This window comes from Grus americana, chromosome 2, assembly GCF_028858705.1.
Source record: "Grus americana isolate bGruAme1 chromosome 2, bGruAme1.mat, whole genome shotgun sequence".
NCBI lineage: Eukaryota > Metazoa > Chordata > Aves > Gruiformes > Gruidae > Grus > Grus americana.
The window spans coordinates 65,480,195-65,497,284 of NC_072853.1; the positions used below are offsets into that span (position 1 = coordinate 65,480,195).

At 38.2% G+C, this 17,090-nt stretch overlaps 1 protein-coding gene across 5 annotated transcripts in view; it reads right to left on the reverse strand.

The window, feature by feature from the left end:
* MBP (myelin basic protein) overlaps window positions 1–17,090 on the reverse strand; it is a 123,465-nt gene that overhangs the window by 83,576 nt on the left and 22,799 nt on the right. For 4 of the 5 annotated variants that reach the window (XM_054816979.1, XM_054816976.1, XM_054816978.1 and 1 more), the window contains exon 2: window positions 10,606–10,680. The exons of the other annotated variant lie outside the window; for it this stretch is intronic. In XM_054816979.1, the coding sequence (XP_054672954.1) occupies window positions 10,606–10,656 (51 nt within the window). In that variant the 5' untranslated portion in view covers window positions 10,657–10,680. The remainder of the gene's footprint in view (window positions 1–10,605; window positions 10,681–17,090) is intronic. 5 annotated transcript variants of the gene reach the window in all.

Consider the following 17,090-nt stretch of genomic DNA (forward strand, 5'->3'; position numbering starts at 1 on the left):
AAAGGTCACTGGCCAGGACAACTAGACAATCTGGTGAGGGGGTATCAGAACCCACGGCTCCCCCATCCCACCTGAATTCATCCACTGACAGGGACCTTTTGGCCTCCTTTCCCCCAAACTCCATAAAACTTTCATTTTTAGATGGGTTTATCAATCCTTATAGGGCCCACACAGCATAGCATAATAGAATAATAAACAACAGAGAAGATGCTAGAGGAAAGGAAAAGGGTGCAACAGGCTGAAGATGCACATCAAAGAAATTCCACAATGGAGTCACATTCCCTCTCCTCCCAAGGGAATTGCAGGAAAGGAGAACACAAAGCACTGAGGTTAAAGCAAGAGGGAAAAAAGTGTCAAAGTTTAATTTTAAATAGGTATTTTACCTATTTTTTTCTACTTACCAATACCCCTACTTACAAGGCAAGAAATTAGCTGAAAGAAATATAAAGAAAAACCTCCTGTTAAGAATTACATTTTCTTGAATCGTAGGAAAAAAAATCAACATTAGAAGTAATTTATCAGGTAAATGAATCTGCAAGAATCCTAAGGCTAAATGTTGCAGGTCCACATTTGCAGCACCTACAAATCAACAGACTTCATTGAAGTTTGAGATGGTTCAGATCCATCTCAAACTATGTAACGTAAGTTTTCTCTGAACAGATTTGATTCTGAAAGAAACTGAAGATTAGCACCACATCATAGGAGAGGACCTCTTTCTATCAGCAAGTATCCTGCAGCATTAAGGCAAGTTATTTCTTTCAGTGGAAAATCTCTTAAGTTTTAGTCTTCATTATGTAGAGCTTTTGACCCAGAATCTCCTCTCATGTGACTGAGCTCCAAAAGTAACATCGATCATCCTAAATACACTGAGTTTTCTGTATAACAGTATACCAAAGACAAAACAGCTGTTACTTTATGCAGTGGGTCCCACCTACTGTGAGCCCTGAAGCCCTTCCTAGAATACTAAGATATGTTTATCTATACTAGTACTATATATTTCTTAAATATAATAAAGATATTTAATTTTTTAATCAATACATAGTAGTAGTAATTACCGAAATATCTTTAATATATTTTATGAGATACAAACATTCTTCAACTGTTACAGGCACTGACTTGAAATTCTCAGAGTGCCACACTCACCAATCTTATCTGCCAAGTCTCAAAAAAAAAAAAAAAACCAACCCCAAAAAAACCCAACTCAACAAAAAACCAAACCAGGATTGTCTGGAATTTCAGACATTTAAAAAAACCAAAAAACCCCAGTGATTATTCAGGCTTTATCACTCTGCACCATAAGGCAAGTTTAATCTGTAGTAGAAAGCTGTGGCTCAAGGTTAAAAAAACATTTAGCCTGTAGTTCACAGTAAAGATCAGAATGTACTTTTTTTATGTATGGATGTGGGCGTACATATATATATACATGCACACAAGGAATTAAAGTGGGATTTAAATTTTTTGTACACAGTTCCACTTCACATTGACAAATTTTAGCCATGTTTCCCCAAAAGAATTTAACAGCAATTCCGTTTTCTGCATAGAACTCTTTAAGAGGTACAAGATACAAATGCAACAGAGCAACACAACTTTGTGACAAAACAGTATATAAATGATCATCAGTGATAGTTGGTCAAAAACCAGGAGACAGTTTTGATGTTTCAGTTTTCAACTACTGGCAATGGCAGTACTGGAATGCTTTGTAAAGCAATGTATTGCGGTAGGCTGGGATAACTGCTGCAGTTCATACGTTAACATGGAGAGAGAGCGAGCTGGCTGAAGAGAAAACCATTTTTCAAGAGGGTATGTGTTGGCAGAAAAGTGCAACTTTTCTCTCTTTTCTTCTACAGTGTTCCCACCTTCCTGATCAGACTGCCTGTTAGTTGCCCATCTCTTCACTGTTTCTAAGCATGCAACTGCACCATTAGCAATTAAGTATTATTTCTATTGCCTCAGGGGAAAAAAATAAAAAAATCAAAACGTGGCACTGAATCTAGACTGCATCAGAGATGGAGATGCTGGCAGAACGTAGCATGCAGAAAGAAACTGGGTATAAGAAGGAGAAGAAGGAAGATAAAGGGAGGAAGGAAGGGGGGTGTGTGAAAGGCTGGGAAAATGTGCTAGACATATAAGTCAGTTATGACCGCAACAACAACAACAACAAAAAAAAATCACTCAGATTTCAATGTAAGTCTCAGATAGTACCTTTTAACCGAGACGTTTCCAGTATGTTGGGGTTTCCATAACTCATCTGAAAACCTCAGCACTACCAGACAGTGAATCCAATTCTGAAACTCTTACACAGAACAGAAACAACTGAGGACCCAAAAATGGTAACTATTGTTTTGATAAGTGACTTGTTTAAGGATAGATCTCATCAGTGATTGATTTGCTAAGATTTCTGGCTATTAGGTCTTTTCTGTGGCTTTTGAGCTGCACAGAGTTCATGAGCATGCCTCCCTAAATTAATCTTTCAGTTCTAGTTAAGTCCAGCTACACCAACCTGAACGTCACTCTGTGGCAGTGTGACAAAAATGCAAGATTTCCATTATTGCCTCTTCTTGATTATAACTGATGCTCAGCAGTCCCGCTAATTAATTATCCAGAGTAAGTGATATGTAGCTTGTGGCTTTCAGCTCTATATAAATTTTGATATTTTTATGGCCACATCCACAGGATGCTGTACTGAAAGATTTGATTGGTTTTAGAGTGAACCTTATCTCAGCAATCAAAAATAAAGTCATATTATTCTGCCTAAAAGTTTTTCAATTTCCTTCTGCAAAACCCTTTTTTTCTTTTTTTTACCTCCAGCAAATGCGACCTAAGTATTTCCATCAACTTAAAGCAAAGAGCATGAGAAAGTCAAGTAAAAAGGAAAAATATTCCGTGACATTTTCGCTTGAAGTGGAAAAATCAGTTTTTGAACTGTAGCTGCTGACAAATTTACTCAGTGTACAAATAACTGCAATTACGTAAGAAATTAATCTTCAGCTTTTGAAGTGCAAAAAGAAGCTATTGTTATAATAATATATTTTCCCATAATATATTGGAAAGCCCTGTATCTTTTTCCTTCTGATGTCCATTTCACACTTGGTGAATTTACAAATGAGAGCAAGATTCAACTCACCTCAGCAACGTGGAGCTTTTCTTTTCTCATGGCAGAACATTTAGCATCAGACCTGAGCAGAGCTGGGATTTTGGCTTTGTACCAACGCATAGCACAAATGCATGTCTCGCACCTGGTTACACTGACCTAGCTGCAGTCAGTTACACTATCAGAAATACAAGCATGTGAAACTAGAATTAAAATAAAATGTGGCTCCAGCACTCTCCTTCTCAGCCCGGGAGCATCAGAGACAGCAGAACTAGCATTAGGGTAAAATTATGAGGACAAATTTCAAAATGCACTTTTACTGGGGTTTAATACTTTAATAAGTGCTACAGGACAGATTTACCAGTCACTGACTTAGATACTGGAGATGCTGCTGTGGTTTGGACCTAGGTATCCATAGGTAGAGCTTGGCAATCTAATAGGGAGAATGCACTTCACCATGATTGATTTTACAGATGTAACTTCATTCTAAGGTAATACATTACTGCAAAAAAATTTTTAGGCTCTTCTCAACTGTAACTAATGGAAATTCTAGTTACTTTGACCTATCTCATCCACTTTCAGAGCAGGTGATACAACCTATAGTTGCATGCAGATCTACGACCACCACAACAGTAAAAGCACAAAAAGGTTAAGTGAGGAAGGAAGAAGATACTGCTCTCTTTCAGGATCTCCATGTCATTTACCACTTCCTCAAGATCAAACAGCTTCACCTTCATTTTTCCAGCATGAAGATGCTAAAGCAGCGAACAACCTGTTCTTGGGCTGAAGTACAGGCTGATTCGTATTAGAAAAGCCACCTTAGCAACTAGAACAGTTCACAAAGAGTTCACAAAGAATGGGCAGTGCCTTACACCCCTCTTCCAACTCCTTGCTAATTTGATACAGTCACTAAACTCATTTGACAGGACATTTATCTAGTTCTATATCAAAGCTAACAAGAAGGGAACTATAAGAAACTATATCACAACAGCATGGCGCCTGAAGCACAAGACCTTAAAAAGTACAGAGTGTACTTCCCTCTTCTTCTAGTCAGTTCTGCAGCCTGAGGGTGGGAGAACAAAGCTCAAGACCCTACCTCCTCCCCAGCCAAAACCACAGCAACTGCGCCTCTTCCTTTTACGCCCATGCAAGCTGAAGCAGCTCAAGACTTAAATCAAGAAATACTAGTACTTAGCAGTTGCGCACACAACAGAAAAACATGCTCTCAACTTACTTCAAGTAACCTTTACTTACATATTTATTCATGTTTTCACTGCAACACAGATCTAGTGACATTCTGCCAAGATTATACAATTCAGGCAGCTCCTTAAACACTCGCAGCAGGTGCTGTGGCACCAAGCAGAACCTGCTCCTCACACGCATTTGCCTTGCCTCCCACCTTTAACTCTTCCACCAGCTGATCTGCGCAGCAGCCTCGCTACACCTTCAGTGGCCTTCACATACTCACAACAAAGGGAAACAGGGAAGTGTAAAAGTATCAGCTCTGATCCAGGACAGTTTATCTTCCACACATACTTACGATGAGCTTAGCATCTTTTAGACACTAGAAAGATTAAATAGTACAACTACAATTGACCCTATTAAATTCATCACCTGAAGAGTTTAATGAACTATTCAAACACAACACTTGGATGTAGACACATAAATTGTTCCCTTTAACTTTACAGCAGAGCTACTTGCCTACTTAACCATTAGACATAGACTTCCCATACCATACTGAATGATGGTCTTAAGGTTAATTTTTGAGGACAGAGGTCATAGCTACCGCATACTTGGCATTCTCAGAGGCTTCAAACAATACAGTCATTTCTGTATCGCTATGATATCATCTCACTAGCTGAAGCACATTAGTGCCTGAAGGCTCCACTCAAGGTCCTCAAGCACCACTATTAATACAGAATGACACTGTGTCTGTCCCAACAAACAATCCAGTGAGTATGAAGGTTAAGAAATGAAATAGGAGGATAAAGCAAGCACAAAAGGATTTGCTTAAGGCCAAATCTAGATCAATGGTAGAATTTGAAAAAAACCAGATGTCTACCAAATTGATCTGGTCTTGCTTAATCTGACCGCCCAGAACTTCCCTTCACACCCTGGAAGGGGACTGGTCTCTCCCAAAAGCAGCACTTCCTTGTACCAGGCACGAGCTTAACCACACACTGGCTAGTCAAGAGAATTTCTACAGCATGTAACCTGTAAAACTGGCTGGTGAAAAGGCTCATCAAAACACTCACTGAAAGTGTTGGCGCTCTCAACATTTTAAAGTTTTTCTTCTTCCTTTGCCTTCAGAAAGATATTGGCTTGAGAGGGAGTGTTTTAATTAACATATCAAATTACAACAAATACACTACTATAACCCCTGTGCTCTTTATTGGTTTACAGCAAAAGGTAAAACTCTGGGAAAACACAAAATTGTAGTAGAAAATAAAAATAGTGCTATACAACTTTGCTAGGGGAAAAAAGTGAAAAGGCTGCACTCTGATTCATTTATGTATGGTATTAAGACTGTTTAATTAAACATAATCAAATGCCACAACTGATTATTTTTGTTTGAGGTTTTATTTTTTACAGAAAAGCATATCCCAGACTTCAAAATCCATATAATCTGTATGTCATGTATCTCTCAAATGGTAAGTATTAAAAAATAAACCTCTATCTTACAAAAATAACACTTCAGAGCAATTAATAAAGGAAATAAAGTTACCTCATCTGTTGGGTTTTTTTCCCTTTCTCGATACTTTGTGATGCATACCAAGCGGAAGCACCTGGTAAAAACCACACACATATGGCTCAGGTCTGCAAGCAGTCTCAACCATGAGAGGTAGGGCATCAGATGAGATCAGTGTGAAAACCCTTTTGCTTGCAGATTGTTGAGCATCCACCAAGGTGAACAATACAGTAACTACTGTCCTGTGCCAAAATATCAACTCTCTCATCAGGGAGAGCCAGAAAACTTTCTGCCAATGTTATCAGGAGCATGGCTGTGCAGGGTGCAAATTTCTGAACAGAATGAATACAACTGGGGGAAAAAAAAAAGAGGAGCGAAAAGAGAATCTCCTCAGAAGCAGCACAGAAACCATCTGATTTATTAATACAAGCAGTTTAGCTTGAACTAATTATGCTGAGTTCTTCTTAAACACTGAGAAACAGCCAGTTTATTAAAATTATCAAATTGACCAAACAAGTGCAAAACACTTTACAGAATCCAGGTACATACATAAGGCAATTAAAGGCAAGATTTTTCATAAGTTTACAACACAGCAAGATTTGGTCATTGCTAGCAGACAGCTTTTAGTTCAAACAAAACATCACACTGTAGACTGAGTGCCTTATCACCACCACATCAGTTTTCAGTTTCAGCCTATGAGAAAGCAATATACTGTGACAATTTAAATTTCCCAAGGTTCTTCAGAGTTAGGTATCAGAGGTAGCAATTGGTTTTGGTTCCTTGGTATTTATTTACAGCACACGCCAAGTACATCAAGGACATGAAATAGGTAGATGATCCAGTATTTCCAATAATCTAACACGTCGAGGCCTGTGTAAGTTTCTTCAGCAATCCCTTGACATGGCAGGGCAGTGGCTTTTGAGCACAGAATCACAGAATGGTTTGGGGTGGAAGGGACCTCAAAGACCATCTAGTTCCAACCCCCCTGCCATGGGCAGGGACACCCTCCACTAGACCACATTGCCCAAAGCCCCATCCAACCTGGCCTTGAACACTTCCAGGGGTGGGGCAGCCACAGCTTCTCTGGGCAACCTGCTCCACTGTCTCACCACCATCACAGTAAAGAATTTCTTCCTTATATCTAATCTAAATCTACCCTCTTTCAGTTTAAAGCCATTACCCCTTGTCCTATCACTCCATGCCCTTGTAAACAGTCCCTCTCCAGCTTTCCTGTAGGCCCCTTCAGGTACTGGAAGGCTGCTGTAAGGTCTCCCTGGAGCCTTCTCTTCTCCAGGCTGAACAACCCCAACTCTTTCGAACTCCTAATCTTTTATTATAGGTCACAAGCTTGGTTTCCAGCTCCCTACAGTACTGTGACATGACACACATAGAAACCAGGCTCCATAAACTCAGTGCATTTGGCAGTTGCTGTGGAATAGATGGGACAATGCCGGAAACCTTCCTTCCAACCCCATCTGCCCGAACAATCAATGAAGTTAAGGGCCAGTTTTGACAGGTACCAAGAAGGTTCAAAGATTTTGGCATGGCAATACACGTGCTGAGCAGAATTCTCTGAGGGAGACAATCAAAATGGAAAGTGGCAGAGAACTGCACTGTTGTAATACTTACAGGCAACTTTAGTCATTAGAAAAGAGCACATGGTACTTTGTAGCTTAATGATGACAAATTAACACAGATCAACTACAATTCCAAACAAAGACCAATAAAACTTTGGTCGTCTACTCTGTCTACTCTTCTACATTTAGCTCTCTGAGAACTTAAAGAAATTCAGGGCATGAAGAACAGCCCATATTCTTTTTGTTACTGTTGTTCTTAGATATATTTATGTAAGTTTAAACCCAAGTATAAACACTAAAAACAAAGTTAAACAAAATACTTACATATTTACTAATGCATTAAGCAGACTGCAAAATCTAGTATCATCCAAAGTAAAAAGAAAGAAGATAAATTGCTGGGTTCATTGAATAGTATTTATGTATGTTACAAAACTATAAAAAAATGTAGATCCATTAAATACAAAAGAAAGAAATCCGACAGAAATGAGACGGAGTATGTTATTACTTTGAGTAAAACATGAGGGTTTTGTAAATATTTTCCACATTATTTAGGTCAAACAGACCAACTATTTTTCAAAACATTCAGTTAATTTTACAGCATCTCCTTGTTATTAAATAATCACTGTAACTTGGCATATTTATAAATCAAGAGAAGAATAGAATTTTGAAAAAACTATAAGGGCATATGATTGTCTTTTACAAATTTCCCAATTTGAAAGCATCTTGGTGTCACAGTTAGACATTTCATGAAATAACTGCTTTCCAGATCTCTAATTTTCTTTTTTAAACACCCAAATTTACCGAAAGTAAAGCAAAGCTAGATGCCAACTCAAAAAAAACCCAAGAAAACTTAGTAATTGCCGTATTACAGGGCATTTATTGGACAACCAAGAATTACGACTGCTACAGTTTGGCAACAGTCTCTCTAATGTCACTATACATAAAATAGCTGTCTGGAGAACAGGTCTATCGCTACAGGAGCCAGTACAGTGTTTGTGCAGCAAATCTGACATCATAGGTTCCAAGCAGCTGCCTAAAATGATGTTCTTTGGTACTATATTTTTGGGAAAGTGAACAGCCTGAAGTTACAAGTAATGAATTTTAGAAAGACCCTTAATGAGATGTTTAGCCTCTTCCATTGCAGCTCTATTGCTAAAAGCGAGGAGAGGCAGTTCAGCATTTCCACTGTAATCTCTGCAAGCCTTCAGCAATTGGATCCCATACCACACTAGAAGACTGGTGGGAAAACAGTTCTAATTTACAGCTATATTCGACAACAACCAGAAACATCTACAGCAGCTTAAGGAAAAAGAAAAAAAAAAAAAAAAAAGAGAAAAAGAAGTATGACATATGTTTACTACTGCCAGTAAGAACTTTAATGCTGCCTGTAAGAACTTAATCAAAATTGACTAGTTATGTGGAATACATAGTAGCACCTTAACCATATATTTCCTGATTTTAAATCTGTGGCCTTATCATTTCTTGTGACATAGTTACTGTTTTACGTGCGTAAAGGGAGATTCTGATCTAGCATATTTTGAAGTTTAGGGGTTTGGTGTTTTGGTTTTTTGTCACTCTAGAAGGATGAGTGAGAGACAGAAGAGATTACTACAGAAATAAGTTCTTCCTTCTAAAATATTTTAGGTAAATGAATACTATTTTGATCGCAGAATCAAGTATTCTCCATGAACTAATTAGGAAAAAGAAGGAATTTAAAAAATTGCAGGAATGCATTTCCTTGTTGACCTGTCTTACACGCTAAGTGCAAGACTCATGGCCACCTGACTCTTGCTCACCACTGCAAATTTGCACCTATTAGATAGACTGCTACAGTTTGAAAAATCTTTTCCTTTTTGAGGTTGCATGTGCCCGAAAACTCATTCACCTGCCAGCCAGATGCATCAGACACACATGATCCCACAACAGAAAAGTTATGGTATGTTTTTCTAACTAAATTTTGTCCTCAAAGATCAAGCAGGGGATATATGGTGCACAACAAGCTCTGCATACTTGCCACATCACACCTGCAGGATCTCACACCCTTGGTCAGAAAAGATCAAAATATTTGCCTGAATACATCTGTTTGGTGCATTTGATCCTGCTAGATCTGCACAACAGGGTTTTCTAGAGGGGAAGTCTGTGAGATCGGTCAGTACAAGACCACAACTTGGGACTCATACTATTGTTTGCACTGAAACTTTGGGCCACAAAACCATTTTGAAAAATACTGTACAAACTTTAAAGAAAAACATATGTAGCCAGTTGTCCTCTCTTCCTGCTGTTTTCTCCCTATACCTTCCAGTGCGCTTATGTATCTTCCTAACGGAGATGGCAAAGAACCAGTAACTGTATGAGTTCTAGTTTGTATACCTTTTAGGGATAGTTGCTTATCTGCCACAGCAATGCAAAATACCCACAATCCTCCAGATAAAGCATAGAACTACCTGTTTACATCATCTGTCCAATGCTTTATACAGTGTGCGCTCAGACTGTAAACTGTTATTTTTGGGTGGGGATGGGTGGAGGGAAGTTAGCAACAAGAAGCATCTTTTTATATATATATAGAAAGATGTCTCTTTTTTAAGATATGTGTGAATTCTCTTCCAGTACAATGTAGAAAAACAAATAAACAAGATATTATTGCAAGGCAAACAGAGTACCACATCGTGTGCAAAATACACAACAGTGTCAACAGACACTTAGAAAGCAAATACTAACTTTTAATGAACATTTTGACAGTTCTCATACTTAATTTTTTTTTTTCTGGGGAAGAGATTTTTAAAGCTGTACGTCCTCAGACTGACAATCTTTTCCTTTAGAGTGCTCTTATTTTATATGTTTCTACATAGTTTCTTTCTCATGGATAAAGCAAATGACTGCCCAAATGGAAAGCTGTCAAAACGCAAAACATAATTCAGCTCACTGGCTCTTTAAAAATTTTTGCAATAACGTGCTTCTAAGGCTCATTTCACTCATTTCCACCATCACTGAGAAGCTTTTTATCTGCTATGGATCTGACATAGGAAAACATCACATACTCTCATTAAATCCAGCACAGCAAAATCCTGGTTTGGTCACATCTCATAGGACCCTTTTTAAAAAAAGGTGGTCATTTTATAGTGACAACTACAAAATAGTAATGGTAAAAGTGATCCAATAAACCCACTAATGTACTAAAAATATACATATATATTTCATAACATACATATTTCTGAAGCGGCCTTGCCTCTTCAATTTTCTACACTTACCTTGGTTGACTTGTCAGCGCTATGTTCTCGTTTTCCTACGTGGTTCCCCATGATGGATCACCAGAACTCCAAATTCTGAAAAGATAAAACCAAAACAGCATTTTTGAAACCAATACATTTGCACTGAAATACAAATTAATTTTTCATCTGACTCAGAACAAAGAATTCTCATACAATAAGCATTTTTACAGTCCAAGGTAAGATCTATAAAAGATCCTAAGGAAAAAAAAACACTTATCTGGTCTATTTTGCAAATCTAAGCAACACCAGAAAGCTTTCCTTCTTTAAAGAAAAAAAAAAAAAAAGACATAGAGGAGGAAATAATGTTTATTATGAAATTTGCACACAAACCAAGAAATTAGGTAGAGGTTCTGTCTTTTGACATTATGTTTATAAATACCAAAAACACTGTAATATGCATCAAATGATCTGTAACAACAAACTTCCATAAAAGATCAAGTAAGTTCTTTCAGATTCACATTTGCCATTACATAAACAGCAATTGCTGGGGGGGAAAAAAAAAAAAGCACCACACTTCTATACAGCCCACACTTTCATGACAAGCATATAAGAAAGGAATGCCAACTCTTTGTATTTTCTGGCTCATCCTGTTGTATCTCAGCTTTAACAGAGCTTATGTAGTTTAAACCACAACACTCAAATTCCAGCTTTTAGAGTACGCTTGTGGTTACGCTACATACTGCTTCTCACAGAAGCATGTGTTTGTATAGGATCTTATACACAGCTGCTGCCTTCAGTTGATTTGAATGCAGTGAAAAGTAGCATTTGAAGTCCTGAAACTTAAAACTACATGCAAGACAAGTTTCAAGTGAGCTTTTTCCTCTCAGAATTATGAGCTGAACTTTCAGTAATAAAGTGCAGTTTCTGATGCTAACAGTAACACTTCATTACTCTGAAATAAACAGAGATATATACCATAAAACTTTAGCATCAGAAATCCTGGCTTAACTCGCGCTATCAGAGGGCTAAGTAACTACATTTGTGTACCAAAGGACTCTAAATATAGAGACTTTGATTACTTCTGACTTTCCACCACAGAAATGTGTACTTTATCAAAAGCAATCTTGTCCTGTATCTCTACTACAACTTTTAGAGAAACCAATAGATTTATTTCCACCCCAATGATAAAGTTTCATATTAGTGAGGGTCTGCAGTGCTCATTTGACTATTCACTGAATTCCATTGGCTCTAAAATCAAATTGCCACCTATCACTGTATCCAATTAAATAAGTCCTCACAAATATCCACTTCTAAGGTCTCACAAAGGAAAAATTAAAGCATCCAAACTCAGTAAGTGTACTGAAGGTAGAGTTTATTGGCAAATTGGAAACAATTTTCTTTTTTTAAAGAGCACTATCTATTGCACAGGAGATTAAAAGAAAAACCCCTATCCTTTCACATTGTGAAATTAGCACAACCAATTCACATTTTTGCAAGATTATGAAAATTTTCAAGGAAAAATACAAAAAAAACTCATATACATTGGATTTCAGAGCTGAACCACCTCAAAGTGGCCTTTCCTCTACAAATTATGAGCAGCAGCACACCTCTTATCACCTGCTTTGCAACACAAGGAAAACAGAGTCGACTACGAAACTATAGGAAATGTCTACAGCGGAATATAAAGGCATAATATCCTGAGTGTTTCCCTTCCGGCATTTATCGAAAGATTAACTATCAAACTTGTTCCATAATACACGTTTAAGTGCATGGAGCCAACGTAACGCTGGCAAACCAGAACTGTGATCAGTGTTCTCCTGCCTCATCTTTGTCTCCCTGGTGTCTCTGGAGTAACGCTTCAGGAACAACCACCCTGTACCCATGAAACACTGAGCATAGTGGAGTCCCAGTCCTGCAATGTCAAGGTAGAAAAAAATATACCAGATACAGATGAGCTACACTGTGAAACTAAGCCAGATAAATATTTAAAAGTCATCTGTTGGCCACTGAAAAGAAAAGCTATAAAAACTTCCATGCTGCCACACTGTAGATACCTGAAAATGATAATACCAATTTTCTGCTCAAAAGTCTACACAAAGCAAACAAAACAAAACAAAAACCAAGCAGACGGAGAAGCATATGAAATGGCTGATCAACGCACTCCTGCTTCCCGTGTGCTTAATTCCTTCAGCAAGATGCTAAAAATTACACACAGAATAAAAAAAAAAATTAAAAAAAGGCTTGGAGAAATGGAAATGCACAATGCTATTCAAAGCTTAGGAGTGTGGTTTGAGAGCACACCTATATCTGGGCTGAGTGTTATGTTTCTCTACAGGAGCAGACTTAAAAGCTGAAAACTACTGACATTTTAGCCTGGAGAAAAGGAGGCTGAGGGGAGACCTTATCACTCTCTACAACTACCTGAAAGGAGGCTGTGGTGAGGTGGGCGTTGGTCTCTTCTCCCAGGTAAGTAGGGAAAGGACAAGAAGAAATGGTCTCAAGTTGCATCAGGTGAGGTTTAGATTAGATATTAGGAAAAATTTCTTCACCGAAAGAGCAGTCAGGCATTGGAACAGGATGCCCAGAGCGGTGGTGGTGTCACCATCCCTGGAGGTGTTCAAAAAACGTGTAGATGTGGCACTTTGAGACGTGGTTTAGTAGACAAGGGGGTGTTGGTTTGACAGTCAGACTTGATGATCTTAGAGGTCTTTTCCAACCTTAAGATTCTATGATTCTATGACATTGATTAAGGCTGTAAATCTGCACTTCTGCTTCCTTTACTGTTTTGAATGTGTCAGAAGGACATCATGTGGTCAAAATTCACATGATCAACCCCTTCTTATTCTCATCTCTTATCCAAAAACTAACACTAACTCAACTAGATTTTACTTCATCTTTTTTAGGCATAAATGAGCACAGATGTTTAAACTCAAGTTAAGTTAGCTATAGGTACTTGCTGTAAATTCCTTATGCAGAGATAAAACTACTTTAGCCAAACTGACAAAAGCAACCACCTAGGTAGCAAAGAGCACCCTAAAAGCTACAGAATTCTTCATGCTACCTATTAAATGGAGAAAACTGTAAGTAATCTTTTGGGGAAAAAAGGCTTCAAAAAAAATATCTGACATGAATTAGGGAAGGAAACCTATAGTGCCAATGGTTCTATACAAATCCGATTAGTAAGCAAAAACATACATACACACAAGCCTATAAACATTAAAATCATTTACAGCAACAAAAAGATCTAATTTTTCACTTTAGCCCCAAGCAAAAGTCTGCCATCTTAAAAACTGAGCACACAAGCCATTTGCACTGACTTTGGTTCTTACTGTCGTGAGACCACACTGCACAGGTTCTACTCGCGCCAATCTTTATGCAATGAGTTGAGTCACTCGCTTCAATGGGATTACTCATTGTACAATCTTTGTAGGAACTTGCAGCCAACTATTCAAAAAATCTGAGCTGGAAAAAGATTTGTATTTTCTTTTTTAGTCACCTTTATAGCATACAGGTTGCCAGACTAAGCAGCTCTGTGTACAGTGAAGCAGCAGCTTCTTGCACTTTGATTAAGAAGCGTCAGTGAACTGATGAACATTCTTGAGTTGGTACATGCTTTAGCACTGATAAACAGAGACAGGAACAGTCATGAAGCTCCAAAACAATGCAAAACCAGAAGTACTGTAAAAGTGTAGTAACCTTCTTTGAATCTGACATGAATCACTTCTAACAATAAGCTGCCAAAATAGGCCTGAGCACGAGATCAAGCTTATGACCGCAACAGCAGCAGTTGTCCGAAACCTTCCTGGTGACACCCTGCAAGTTTCGTAAATCCTGACAGATGACAGATTTTGCACATGAGCTTGAGTCACAAAATGAGATGGGACACTATGCAGGTCTGCAGCGATCACCGTACAGCACCAGCTCCCCTCTAAAACTCCCCATCAAGCCTGCAGGTTTCAGCATATTAAAACCATCTGTGAGGCTGAGGAAATAACAAGCCATGCAGGCAAACTGATTTAATAGGACTAAAAATTGAAAACATCTCCGTTAGGTAACAACTCTTTCATGTGAAGCGAGTGAATTATGGCAGGAAGCTGCAAACCACTGCTGCAAACGCTGCCAGCAGAATCACCCAGCCGCCTCAGCACTATGCCACAACCACGTACGAAGCTGAATCGGCTCTGCTCCCAAGACCTGCGCACTTCCTGATCGATGACTGATACAGAAGTAACTCCAGCCAGTCAGGCTGCTTCAAGTAATTCCAAAAACAGCCCAGGGATTTTGCCTGGGGAAATAAAATAAAGTGTCTCCTCCCATCAATTTACCTTCTTACGGAGTCAGTCTAACAGGTAACCTGATGGAAGCCTAGGCCAAGCTGCTTTCCCACGTTCTTCATGATAGGAAGCCATATTCCAGCTAGCAACAACTACAGAAACACCACTGCCTTACCCAAGGAGAGAAACTTCTCCTTGCTGTCTGCCAAACGCAAAATAAAAAGAGAACTTGAACAAATACAAAAAGGGATGGAAAAAACTCAGTCCTACACATCACATTCATAAACAATACCTAGAAAAATACATGCATGTTGGGATCACATAACTTACTTCTTTTCGTCTGAACAGTTGATTGAAAACAGGGTTTTAGAAACATGTATTACAATATAATTTTTTTTTAGCCCATTCTGGGCTGCCTGTTGAAATTAAATAGGTATTTGTAATTAAAAAAAAGAGGTTCTAATCATCTTCTCATACACACGCACTGTCCTATAAAAGGTTTAAATTATTATTTAGAGTTTTCACTGAAAGGTAAAAAAATGCTTCTCTCAACTTTTTGAAGACACCAAGAAATACAATGCTATCACTTTCTGCAGGTTACGCTGTTTTAACTGCGGAATAGCATTTTCTTACTCATGGGAGCCTGAGAAAAGTTCACCCCTTCTAATTGTAAGACTCTAAAGATTGCCCTTCCCCTATAATATCTCACAGAACATTATGATTTTTATATATTCTAAATACAAACAATAGAATTCAGCCTAGGAGCTGGTTCACAGTGACAGCTCACCAACTGTAATTCAGGAGTTACAAGAGGCTAGAAACCAATGCACCTGGAGCACCTCTGTTGAGCATTAGTGGGTACTTTGCATTAAAATACATAAACTACCAAATGTAAATCACAGGATGCTGCAAATGCATTGTTAAATATCATCCTTGAAAAGTAATTTAGTTATGTAAAATAAGGGTTCAATCTTACCTCTTCCCACGCACTTAATTATGACTCACCAGAACTACATATAATAATAAAGGTATGCAAGTACTTACATATTTACAAGTATTAGAACATAATTATTACCTTGTCTAGGAATACATATTCACCACAGACTGATGTTGGTGGATAATGGTGTGGAGCTACAATGCCAGATACGTTTACCAAGTGCTCACGGTCTTACTCATGTATGGGAAGGGTACACTACAGAATATAAAAATATTTGAGGAATTTACTTAAAACTCTCTGCTAAATTAATGACTATTCTTATCCAAATAAATATTACATTTTACTACTATATCAAGATCTTATTAAACAAAATAAAAAGTATAATTACTTTTAAGAAATGTACAAGTTCTGTCTAATTTTGGTAGCCCTCTAATGTAGGCTCTTAATTACAAACTTACCCATCAAAGTGAAATGCAAAATACTTTTTTTCCTAGAGTCAGGTCCAGGTTAAGCAGCTTCCTGGGAAGCAAGCCAACCCATTGTCCTGCACTGGCTGCCAGCTAGCTGGAAATGTTTGAGTGGGTTTTTTTGGCTCTCAGTGTGCTGTACATCTTTGGAAGGAAGCCCTTCACTTCAGCCTTCTCTCAAAACAGATCGAGACACTGGGCACACCTCATCTGTTTCTTCAGAATTCCCTCATCATGGTAACCTGGTACTCCAATGCACCAAGAAAGAAAAACTCTGGCAGGTGCAGGTGAATGTCCTGCAGCTAACTCCATCAGCGGCCAGTCAGATGCTTCAGAGACAGAGGCAAGCAACCACATAACAAAAGTAACTTGCCTCATGGGCAAACTCCTTCCTAGGAATCCTGCCCTCTTAATTCAAGTGTTAAATTATTTCATAACATATAGTGCCTTATATCCCTTACAAATTTCATTGTTATTTAATGCAGATTTAATTTTTCATTACCCGTGAAATTGTGTAATCCTTGCTAGATCAAACCTTATTTCACTTTTGACTTCCACAATGATATTTCCCTGAGGAACCCTTCCTGAAAGAAAAATGCATTATTCCAGACACATTTCTGTCATGAATGATCAAAGCCAAGATCAGAGAAAACACCAGGAGTTTAGTAATGATAGGTGTATTTAATCATGCTTGTACAGTACCTTGCATATCAGTCCTGCCCTTCCTGGCCTATCTAGACATTACAACAATTTCCATGTTTACAGACAACTGTACGTGCCTTAGCAAGGATCCTAGACCTAGAAAAACACCCCTCTGAGAGATGGGCCAAGTTCTGAAAGATTATT